Source organism: Canis aureus, chromosome 6, assembly GCF_053574225.1.
Source record: "Canis aureus isolate CA01 chromosome 6, VMU_Caureus_v.1.0, whole genome shotgun sequence".
NCBI lineage: Eukaryota > Metazoa > Chordata > Mammalia > Carnivora > Canidae > Canis > Canis aureus.
Window position 1 is genome coordinate 70,519,522 of NC_135616.1, and position 12,141 is coordinate 70,531,662.

At 50.4% G+C, this 12,141-nt stretch overlaps 1 protein-coding gene across 1 annotated transcript; it reads right to left on the minus strand.

The window, feature by feature from the left end:
* Window positions 1-242: 242 nt before the first annotated feature.
* Window positions 243-10,927, minus strand: NENF (neudesin neurotrophic factor). Its single transcript, XM_077902183.1, has 4 exons — window positions 10,708-10,927; window positions 2,260-2,320; window positions 1,400-1,503; window positions 243-553 (listed from the first exon to the last, which is right to left on the minus strand). Exons 1-4 carry the CDS (start codon window positions 10,888-10,890, stop codon window positions 377-379), a joined length of 525 nt encoding a protein of 174 aa, XP_077758309.1. The 5' UTR covers window positions 10,891-10,927; the 3' UTR covers window positions 243-376.
* Between the last annotated feature and the right edge of the window lie 1,214 nt (window positions 10,928-12,141).

Below are 12,141 nucleotides of genomic sequence, written 5' to 3' on the forward strand. Positions count from 1 at the left end.
ACAAAACGCACAGTGTATTTTTGCACTCACTCTAAAGTAAACCTGGTCACGGTAAATTTGGCAAGTACAGAAAAAGAGAAATCTAAAGAAAAAGTAAATCCCACGTAACTCCACTGCCCAGATAGCCAGTGGTGACACTAGAGGGCTCCCCGCTTCGGCCATCCTTCCCCACCTGGCCAGTGTGTGGGGAGGATGCCACGGGGACAGAACCCTCAGCCAAGCTCAAGAACAGGCATTCGGTGTCCCGGGTTCAACATCGGCTTTATTCAGGTCCGGGGAGCCCAGAGGCTCAGGTGGCCTGTTTTGCAGATTTGGCACATGAGGTCTCCCTGCCCGCACCCCCACATATCAGGAACAGGCTTCTGCAGATAGAACATCAAAACTCATCTTTTGTGTCAAAATGGGGCTGGTCTTCAGGCTGGAAGTCCAGGTTGGGGCTGCCGTCCTCGTTGAGAATCCTCCGGGCTGTGTAGCCCACAATGGGGTACTTGGCTTTGTACACTTTGTTGAAGACGTCATCCAGGGATTTCAGCTCCTCGGCTGTCAGGCCCGTCTTGGGTGGGGGGGGGGCGGTGTGGAAGCCCAAGCAACATGGGGCGGGGGGGTGGGATGAGCCAGTCGTGCCTCGCACTGGACCCTCACCACCCCACCCACCTCCCCGCACGCCCCTAACGCCAGCCAAAAAGTATCTCAGCTAATCAACTGACTTTTCAAGAGTGTCTGTGGGTAGGGTGGTGGTGCCAGGGGCAGGCCTGGCCTCATCAGGGCTTGCCGTTTGACTGATGGAGGAATTCAAGACTCCAACCAACACCAGGCCTGGGGCAGGGTGGGGTACACTCTGTGCAGTCTGCACCCACCTCCTTTTAACGGCTCTCTGCCCCCCTCCCAGTACAGATGCATGCGACCTTCCCCGCTCCTTGACTTCTAAATGTTTCTGTAATGCTGTGGTTTAGGAGTTTGACTCATCTGAGCACAGTCAGCGTGAATGCTGGCCCCTCTGCTAGAATTACTGAGGCCCTGAAATGGCTTTTGCCAATGCTGTTTTCTCCTTCACAAGAAATATGAACAGAGGGGATACTCTGCTTCTCAACCCTGCTCACGCTCAGTGGCCTGGGGAGTGGGTTATCCGAGACCCAACCAGCAAACCTACAAGAGGCTGGGGGTGCCGGGTGCAGACTGCAAGTGGGATGGGGCTGCCAAGGCAGGCTGGAGCCAAACTGTGAAGATCACTGAGTGTGATCACCAGTTCACAAGAGTCTGGAGACTTGACCATGGAAGGGTCCTGAGTAGGACTGGAATGTCAATATGCTAATTAGGAAGCTTTGCTATTGCCTAGGGGTCAAAAAGGCCATGGCCAAGGGGGTGGGACATTTTAACAGAAGCTCATAATGTGGCTCACAGTGTCATGGGTGAGGTCTGCAGGATCCAGGGACATCTTGGCCACCCCTCTGGTGGAGTCCTTCCCAGTCAAGGCATTATAGGGGGCTCCTCGTCCATAAAACTCTGCAGCGAAGGAGAAGGAAGAAGACATGAGTCTAGATGTGCGTGCGAAATAGGCAGGAGTCTGTACAGGGCAGAGAGACGGGGGCTTCTCAGATCCAATCCAATACTGAAAAAGCCTCCAAGCCCAAGGAGAGGGGAAGCAGTGAAGATGTGAAGCCCAATAAGCCACCCTTTGCCATTGTCTGGATTCCACTAACTCAGAATATGGAGTTAAGTCACCCATGCTGGACTGAAGGTGATTTAAAAAATGCATATATATACAGAATGAAAATAATCTCTTAAAAATATTTAAAATGCAAACAAGAAGAGAGTTCAGTCTTCTTAAACGTTCGTGGAAGCCAAGTCTACTTCCGTTCAACACCTTTTGTTTGGTATCAGCTAAACAATGAACCGCAACAAAACTACCTCCACAATATCATCTGTCGTCACCACTGGAGAAACCATAGAATGGCATGAATATGTTCCATCATGTTCTATGACCCCAGAGCCTTGCAAAGCAACACATTTCCTCTCACTGCTTCAACCGTGGTAAATTTGAAATTGATGCCATTAGGCAGTGGGGAGCCATGGAAGGTTCTTGAGCAGGGGCATGGCATTATTAGAAAAACTGTGGTAGTACAACACTGACAAAGACTGTTAACTCAGTCTGAGGGTAAAGGACCTGGCCAGCGTTCCCTCCTTTTCTGCACGCATCCAGTGCCCACTCTGGCTGCAGAGCTCCCCAGAAGTAAGCATTCGTAAAGCCGAGCCACTTACCCTTTCCAGAGGTGACATCAAACACCACTCCTTTCACAGCCATGTAGATGGGCTGGTCCTCCTGGGAAGCAGGGGAGAAGCTGTTAGGGGGAGCCCAAGAGCTTTGCTCCTCTAGCCCAAGTTAGTAGCATCTCTTCCCACCACAGGCTGTGCACACGGCAGTGGCTGAAGGTACAAAGCAGCCTGAGCGGGTCCTCAGCAAGCTGGTCACTCTTAGGAGCTTGCCCCTACCTGCCCAATGTCATGTCCACCCACAAACTTTGGAAAGGTGATAAAGTATCCTGACAAAGGGCATGGCAATACCATTGGGGGGGGGGGAGGGAACAACCCAGGGACTGAAGTAACTCTGCACAGATAAAAATTCAAAGGATGTAAAATGATTAATTCTCTAAATCAGCCTAAATTTCCTTTTATCCTTGTCAATGCACCTACATGCAGCAATCACTATAAACGATCAATTTTATTTTATTTTTTAATAAGATTTATTTATGGGATGGCTGGGTGGCTCAGCGGTTGAGCATCTGCCTTCAGCTCAGGTCGTGATCCTGGGGTCCTGGGATCGAGTCCCGCCTCAGGCTCCCTGCATGGAGCCTGCTTCTCCCTCTGCCTGTGTCTCTGCCCCTCTCTGTGTGTCTCTCATGAATAAATAAACACAATCTTTAAAAAAAATTTTATTTACTTGACAGAGAGAAAGAGTGAGTGCATAAGCAGGGGGAGGAGCAGAGGGCGAGGGAGAAGCAGGCTCCCCGCTGAGCAGGAGCCCCACTCTGGGCTCCATCCCTGAGCTCAAGGCAGATGCTTAACTGGCCGAGCCTCCCGGGTGCCCCTAAATGATCAATTTTATATCTTGCCTCTTACAGGCAATATTGCTTCATATAAACATTCCCATGTATTGAAATAACCAAAATGGTTGTCACTGAAACAGCAGTCTCTTATATTAGCCATACTGTGTACCTGTTGGTTTAGCTATTCTTCTATTTTGGGTATTTGTGTTCTTTCCAATTCCTTAAAATTATAAATATATGGAAGGATTATGAATATCTTTCTATAAGCTACTTTATAATTTGGTGAGTTATTTCCTTGCAGCGTGGGATATATGGAATTCCTGGACCAAAGTATATGAATGATGTAATCACTTTTGTTAAAAATTTAACCAGTTTTTCCTTCAAAAAACCATTTATAGTGCCAGAAACACACAAGCAATGCTGTTTCCCCAAAAGACTAAGTGAATCTTATACTGTATTTTTTGCTATATCTGTAGGTATAAAATGTTATCTTTAGATTCCTACCCCCACCCCCCATCCCTGACCAAAGAGAATTACACAAAAACAGCAAGAATTTTCTGGATTCTATCCAGGTGGACTGGGGGCTGGGGCGACTGGCACAGTTCTTAGACAGACAAGCCCAGGTTTCCTTTGTCTTGGCCCCCCTGGAGGTCCAGGGTCACCGACCAGTCGGCTCTTAGACTGGGGTGAAGGGGGGCATTGCAGCCAGGGGTTCAGGAATCTCTGGATCTCCAAGAGCACATGGCTTGGTCTTCTCTGGGAGGGGCCTTTAGGCTCTCACCCTCCATGGAGCTTAAAGCCAAGTATTTTCATGACCTCATTTAACCGAGAGGAGCTGGGGCTCAGAGAGGTAAGCAACGTGGCCAAGGAAACACATCTCACTGTCACATAACTTTGCAGGCCTCAGTTTCTCTAACCGTTATATACGGTTAACACCCACTGGCCTTGCAGGAACGCTGAAGGGAACAGTGTACGTGCACACACGGTAGGCCCAGCACAGGAGCTCAGTAAATGGCTGGTTATCATAGTCCCTATTAGCTCAGACATGTAGTCCCCAGAACTTCTGCTGCTTGGTGGACGCTTGCTCCACTTCAACTAAGAGTTATTTTTTTTTATTTTAAAATTATTATTATTTTTAATGATTTTATTTATTCATGAGACACACAGAGAGAGAGGTAGAGACACAGGCAGAGGGAGAAGCAGGCTCCCTGCGGGGAGCCCGATGTGAAACTCAATCCCAAGACCCCGGGATCATGACCTGAGCCAACAGCAGATGCTCAACCACTGAGACACCCAGGTGTTCCTTTTAATCGTTTTTTTTTTTTTTTAATGATTTTATTTTTAAGTAATCTCCACACTCAATGTGGGGCTCAAACGCACAGCCCCGAGTTCAAGAGTTTCGTGCTCTACATACTGAGCCAGCCAGGCGCCCCAGTAAGGGTTATTGTAAAAGGCCTTTTAAAATCACCAGCCAGCAGCCTGCATTATTCTTTACGGCCTTTCTTTCACTGTGATTATCTATATCTTGATTTCAGTTGCTTATCAAGTGGGGTTATATATCATTTCAATTTAAAACATATATTAAGTTATTTTACCCATGGCATTTTGTCATATTTCTCATTCTGTTGCTTTTCCTTTGATAGGTTATTCCTTTTTTGCGTGCAAAAAGGCATATAAACATGACATTCACCTACGTATAAAATATAAACGCGTGCATCTTATCACTCACACCCTCAATTTCTCCAACAGTTACATTGCTTATCTCCCCATGAAACCATACTTTGAAGGTCTAAGTGCTAAAAGGAAGTCCCTGCAAAGGGGTAGACAGGAATGTTGTTACCGACATTCCAGAGAGGAATGGCTTTATCAAAACCTCAAGTGTGCTGGGGGTGGGCGTGGGGGTAGTTCCTGGCCTGTGGAGCTGGGTGTCCTCGGGCAGCAGAGCAGCAGGCATGGTTTCCAGGCCCCGGGGGTGGCAACTGAGAAGGTAGAAGGTGAGTAGAAGCCTTGGGAGCATAAATGCAGACTCCGAAACAGAAATGTCCACAGAGACACGACAGAGGCACACATGCTCATCACCAGCTTCACACCCTAGCCCCCCACCTTCTCATCCACCTGGAAGGATGCTTCGGTTTTTGTCTGCACAGAGGGTCTGCCTTTTTCCAAGAGCCCAAGGGAGTAGTGGTGACTCCAAGCACAAGTGTTCAAGTCAAACAGGCCTGGGTTTGAGCCACCACTCATAAGCTGCGATGCCTTGGGCAAATGACTTACCCTCTCTGTGCCTCAGTTTTCTCCTCTGTAACAAGGACGATAATGAAAGTATCCACCAGGCTATTGTCAGGATTAACCAAGGCAAGAGATATGAAGCACGTCGCAGTTTGGGGAAATAAATGTTAGTTCCCTGGATCCTGCTCCAGATTTTGAAAGTTATAAGATCAAAGAGGAATCAGATAACCAAGTGGAAGATGACTGGAGATCTTCCCAAAGGAAAGATAGAGAGAAAAAAAAATGCAATTCCCAAGGGACAAATAAGGCTTCTAGAGGAATTTTAAAACTGAAAGGGCCTTGAAGATAATCTATCCAACACCTTCATGTTACAGCTGCAGCTCTCCAGGCCAGGAAATTAGGAGACCTGCCCAGAGTCACAGAGGGAATTAGAACAGTCTCTGGAACCTGGAGCCTTAGAACCCAAGCTCATTCCACTCTCTGGCCTGCTCCACCAGAGGGCACACAGCACGAGGACAACACACTTGCCTGGGACCAGGAGGGTGAGGGTGGCCTGGAAAACTCATCCACGAGATTCAGGACCACCAGGTGAGACATGGGGTGGGTCAGAGGCACCCAGGGGGAATCAGGGAACCACCTGCATGAATGAGACCTGGCCTTTCTCTCCTCTGGGTCTTGGGCTCGCCTCACCACCTGGCCTTCCTCCCTGCTTAGAGTCAAGCAGGGCCAGTAGCATGCCATGGGAACTACATGGAAGGGCATATGAAAGCAGCAGGGCAGAGGAAAGAGGGACTCTCCCACAGCTGGGAGGGAGAGGCCAGGAGCCTGGGTGCAGGCAGGAAGGTGGGCCCCTGAGCCTCAGACCCTGCACCAGGGCCTGGGGACAGAGCCAAAGGGCCTCGCTGGTAAAGAGCGAAACCGCTGTGGATATTTTCTTCTGCAGAAATAATGGGGCCCTCTGAGGATCTGAGGCCGGGTTAGTTTCTGACTACAGTTGGCATCGGTAACCTATTAGTGGATCACGGGATTAATTTAGTGATTTATTAACCAAGTTTTGTGTAATGAAGCAGAAAAAGAAAAGTTTAAAATAGAACAGAAAATAGAAAACGTCGAAGTGCATCACACATAGAAAGAAAGAATAGGCATTGTCTTCTGGAACTTTTGTTGTGTATGTGTGTCTGTGTGTGGACGAGGGGGAGGATGGAGAATGTATTACATAACACAGGTCAAATGTCACAAGCCATCACTTGATTGTACGATTAGAGATGGTGGTTTCACCTCTTTATTCACCAGCCTCCATCCCACAGCCTTCACTGCCTATATAATCTTTGTCCAGAACGATCCTTTTGGAGGAAGCACAGTCTTGCTCTTCACTATCACTAAGTTTTAGAAAAGCAGAAAACAAATGTCACCCTGTCCGCCTCCCCACCTTAGCACAGATTTCCCAGGAGAGCCGGTGCTGAGCACAGACAACGTCTATCTATGAGGAATAACCGTGAAGCCGAGGGGGCCTTGGCAACTCAGGGCCCAGCATCACACTGAAGATATCCAGATGCTAAACTACATTTCTGGTCACGCTTGCACTCTGATATGATACCTTCTTCTAGAACCACTATCCCCCTGGATCAGGTCATTGCCTGAAGCCATGGAGGGGGAGGGGCTCTTGGTAGTTCATTTCCCTTGTACAAGCCAGAGGGAGCAGCGCCTGGTTCACCTCTATAACTCACTTGCTGTGTAACCTTGGGCAAGTTACTTAACCTCCCCTTGCCTCCTTCACCTCTGAAAAATGAGATAATAACACCTACCCCATGGGCCTGTGGTCATCATTAAATGAGTTGGTGCTTTAAAGTGGTTAGGAGGGGATCCCTGGGTGGCTCAGCAGTTTAGCGCTTGCCTTTGGCCCAGGGCGCGATCCTGGAGTCCCGGGATCAAGTCCCACATCGGGCTCCCGGCATGGAGTCTGCTTCGCCCTCCTCCTGTGTCTCTGCCTCTCTCTCTCTGCTATCATAAATAAATAAATAAATCTTAAATAAAAAATAAAGTGGTTAGGATAGTGCCTGACAGAGTTAGTGCTATATGAGTTAAATACATACATCTGTGCCAGGCCCAGAAGTCAGGTGGGTGTGGGGGCAGGCGGGGTGACCCTCTCTGCCCTTGATAGCCTCCAATGCAATTAAGGCAGAAAATACATTTTTCTGATGGTAAAAATCATGTTGCACTAGGAATGTGGAAGATGACATCCCCTCTGAACCAAAGAGAATCCTCAAAGTCACCTCATCTTCCCTATGGAGGTCTCAGGCAGCACCCCAAATCAACTATATTAATATTGCCACAGTAAAGAATGAACATGAATATTCACTCTAAGTATAATATGTAAAGATGATAAGTAGACTCGAGTCAGTTCTGGCAAGGTTCTATCACCAAAGGAGTTAAGATCAGACAGGGTTTTGCTATTAAATGATTTATTAAAAAACAAAAACAACTCTTCTGGGGCACCTGGCTACCTCAGTTGGGAGAGCCTGTGACTCTTGATCTTGGGGTTGTACGTTCAAGCCCCATGTTGGGTGCAGAGATTACTTAAAAAATAAAATCTTCAAAGAAAAAGACAAATCCTACTTGTTTCAGAGCTTATTTGATTTTTGAACTGCATAAAATGATTATGGACCTGTTATACTGCCTCTTGCTTATAACTTTAATAATAAGCTAATAAAAATAGCAGCTAAGATTTATTAACTTACTACGCTAAGATTACTGCAGGCCTATCCTATAGTTTGTATATCACCATCTCGTTTTTTCTTTTTTAAAATATTTTACTTATTTATTCGCAAGAGACACAGAGAGAGAGGCAAAGACACAGGCAGAAGGAGAAGCAGGCTCCATTCAGGAAGCCTGATGTGGAACTCGATCCGGGCACTCCGGGATCACGCCCTGAGCCAAAGGCAGGCGCTAAACCGCTGAGCCACTCAGGAGTCCCTCACTATCTCATTTAATCCTCAATCAACCCCTATATAGAGTAGGAACTCTTATGATAGCCATTATGATGGTCAATTTGATGTGCCAACTCTGAGTAACTACAGTATCTGGGTGTTGCTATGAAGATACTCTGTAGTCTACAATCAGTTGACTTTACACAACGGAGATTATCTTGAATAATCTTGGGTGGGCCTAACTGCATCAGTTGAAGGGCCTTAAGAACAGAATTGAGGTTTCCCTGTAGAAGATGAAATTCCATCAGTGGGCTGGGGCATCAGCTACTGCCCAGGGGTTTCTGGCCTGCTCAAAGGATTTCAGACTTGTCTGGCCAGCACCCATGATTAGATAAGCCAATTCCTTGCAATAATGCAAATATAGGTTCTATTTCTGGTGGACTTCTGACTAATAAAAGCATCTTACAGATGTGGGGAAAAATGTGATGCCAAGAGCTTCAGTAATTTGCCCAAAGTCACATGGTCGAACAGGGACTCATAGCCCGGCATGATCCAAAGGTGTAAGGCTCTAACAAGGATACCGTATCATGTATTATATAGACAGTCACACTTCTGAGAGTAAAGGGGGGTGCTATTAGTAATTCTTCCCAGGCAACAGGCATAAACCAGAACCATCTAGGGTGGATCAGAGCACAGCACGCTCTACTCAACTGCACTCAACTCTCCTACCTGACTCTTCCTCTCTCTGCCTATAGACACCCAAAACAATTCTCTCCTTAACTTGTTTCCATCTCAAGCTTCCCTTTCCCCTTCCCTTAGTTAAGTATCAATCAATAATGTCAGCATAAAAAAGCCAAAAATCTTTTCTCCATCCTCACCCTGCAGTCCCTGGAGCTGTTGCGGCAAGTATCCTCGACCCTGAACTCTCTCTTCTCTTGGGTTCTGGATGGGGAGGGGGGTCCTCCAAGTTCGCCCCCATGTTTGAAGATTTACTAGAAGGACTCACAGAACTCAGCATCCGGTTGTACTTCCAGCTCAGATTTATTACACCCCTAGAGAAGGATACACAGCCAGATCATAAAAGGACACGGGCAGAGTCTAAAGGAATCCATGGGCGGATTTCCTTATGCTCGGTCTTTCCCAGGAGGGGTCACACACAGCACACTCTTCCACCAGCAACACAACACAGCAACACGTGTGCGATGTTTCCACCCAGGGAAACCCATTAGAGACTCAGAGCCCAAGGTTTTTACTGGCAGCTGGCCACGCAGGCCCTCTCTGCTTAGCAGTGTTCAACATAAATACACTGTATAAAGAGCCCAGATTGAGCCACCCTCCTCCATTACGGAAGTGTGGAACACCCTGGAATTCCAGACATCAGCCAACAGCCGCTCTTGCCAGCAGGCCTTTCTAAGGAGAGTAGGCCTGTTAACTCCTTTCAGCACAGATTCCTGGATCCCGTATTATCTGCTTCCCTGCTGCCCTGAGAGATGTGTCCCTTAACATCTAGTCACATCCCGGTCCCCTCCCTCTATGTTCTCTTCCACTCAGGCTTCTAAACAACATCTCTTTACAGAGATATTCAAACTAGCCATCCCTGCCTAAGGGCCAAGTTTCTGACCGCACCCCCCCCCCTTGGGAACCCCTCCCCCCTTGCGAACCCAGTCTATCGAAGGGCTAGCCAACTTACGGTGAGGGAGCCCAGGCTGGAGGGTTTTAACAAGACAACACTGGGTCTCTTTGTCGTTCTACCACTAACTGGTGGCATGCCTCAGTTTCCTCGTGTGTAAAGGCAGGACGTCCGACATGCTACTACGGTAGGGTGGTTTCCCCACCAAACTGCTCCCCTCTCTTCCCACATCAGCCCGCTATGGCCCTGCCCCCCGTGCAGCATCTCATTCCCGCTCTTCTTGGGCATCACACGGACCCCAGCAGCCCAAATGGACGCGGGGTGAGGAGTTTCCTGGACACCCCCAGGCTACTGACCGATGTGGGGTGCTGGGGGGAGGGGGATGGCTGTCTCTGCCTCTAACCTCCTCTCCCCCACCCTCACCCCCACCCCCAGCTCCAGCTCAGCCGAGAGCACAGGCACTAGAAGTGGGTTTGAGGAGTCCCTGCAGGAAGCCGGATCGCCCCTGCGCCTGCCCCACTTCCCACTTCCCTCTCTCCCTCCCTCGCCACTCACCCCGCGGAGGACGCGGAGGCTCTGCCCCCAGCCGATGCTAGCATTTAAAACCCCGGAGGTTCCGAGGCTCCCGGGCGGACCCCCGCCCAACGCCGGGGGGGGGGGGGGAGGGGGGAGGAGGAAGGGGGAGGGGGGAGAAGGGAGGGGGAGGGGGAGGGGCAGTTCGCCGGAGGGAGGGGGCCGCGTGGGGCGGGGTGTGCGGGCTCGCTGCTGGGGCCAGGGCTCCCGGAGGCCCTGGGCGGCCTTCGGCCCGGAGAGAGGAAGCCCGCAGGCCTGGCGCCCAGCTCGGGGCCCGCGCCTGCCGCGACGCCTCCCGCCGCCTCACCTCCTCGCCGCCGTAGCGGGCCAGCTCCTCCTCCGTGAAGAGCCGCACCGGGGGCCCCTGCTCGGCGGGGCGCGGCGCCTGCCCGGCTCCAACTGCGGGCAGCCCCGGGGCCAGCGCCAGGAGCAGGGCCAGCGCCGCCAGCCGCCGCCACCGCCACCGCCGCGGGGGCGCGGGGCCCGCCATGGTGCGCGCGGAGCCGGGCCGGGTGGCCGGGAGGGGGGCGGGGCCGCGGGGGGCGGGGCCTGGGAAGGGGCGGGGCCCTGTGGCCTGGGGGCGGGGCTACCTGGAGCGGGGGCCCTCGGGGTGGGCGGGCCGGGGGCGTGGTCTTGTGGGGGCGGGGCCCGCGGGGCCGGGAGGCGGGGCCGGTGCCCACCAGCCCCGCCGCCCCGGACCCTCGGGACCGCGCCCTCGGGACCGCGCCGCTGGAGGCGGGGAGCCTGGTTTCTCCTGCCCGGGGTTTCTGACTCCCCAGTCACGGGCTGGAAGCTGTGCCAGAGAGCGAGCTATGTTACAGTAGCTCCTGAGCAGGTGACACGCGGGCGACACAGCCCCGCGATTCGGCACCTGGGAAGATCTATGTATAAACCCAGTGATGGAACAGAGGACTAGCTGAGGACAAAACACATGGACACGTCCTTGAAACAGGGAGAGGGGCATTCCTCTACAGACTCAACTGCCTCGATGTTCATACTTTGCTAAGGGCAGAAGGCAATCTTAGCCCGACCCCAGGATCCTGTAAGTCTACTCTGACATGTAAAAATTCCTTTAGAAATGTCCTTTATCTCTAAATCCCCAGGATACATGCTGGCAATCATCCCCCCAGCACATGGCCCACCAATACACATCTGAAGAGTCTCATGATTCAGGTTTTATTAGACGGTAATAAGTGACCTTTTCCCAACAATAGCTAGGCCCCTCAAGGTCCTGGAACCTTGCTTCCAAAACTTCTCAGAGAGTACGCTGTATCCCCAGACCCCTCCCAACTCCCAGGTCTACAATCAGCCAGGCTCACAGGCCGGGGGCAGCAGCTCTTCCTGCCGACGGGTCCTAATCCTGTGCTTTAATAAAACCACCATTTTGCACCAAAGACATCTCAAAATTTCTTTCCTGGTCATCGGCTCCGGACTTCACTAATTATATTCCAAAACTTCATCACCCAGGACCCCAGCTTTATTCATTCCCTTACTTCTGGGGTGCACCTGGTTGGCTCAGTCCTGGAACATGAGACTCTTTTTTTTTGTTTTGTTTTTTGTTTTTTGTTTTTTTTTGGAACATGAGACTCTTGATGGGGGGGCGGTGTAAGTTCCATCCCACACTGAGTGGAGAGTTTACTTAAAAGTCTTTTTAAAAATCCCCTTTTACTTCTGGCTGATTTCTTTTCTTTCCCAGTTGTATCCCCAATGGGATTTTTGCAAATGGTAGGGCATGGCGCAG

Bases quoted from the DNA above. Each gene is read 5' to 3' on its own strand.
- NENF (XM_077902183.1), bottom strand. From the start codon at position 10,890: ATGGCGGGCCCCGCGCCCCCGCGGCGGTGGCGGTGGCGGCGGCTGGCG. The intron at 1,504-2,259 runs GTAAGTGGCTCG...CCTTCGCTGCAG, and splicing joins TGATGTCACCTCTGGAAAGG to AGTTTTATGGACGAGGAGCC. The intron at 554-1,399 runs GTGAGCCACATT...CCCCCACCCAAG, and splicing joins CAGACCTCACCCATGACACT to ACGGGCCTGACAGCCGAGGA.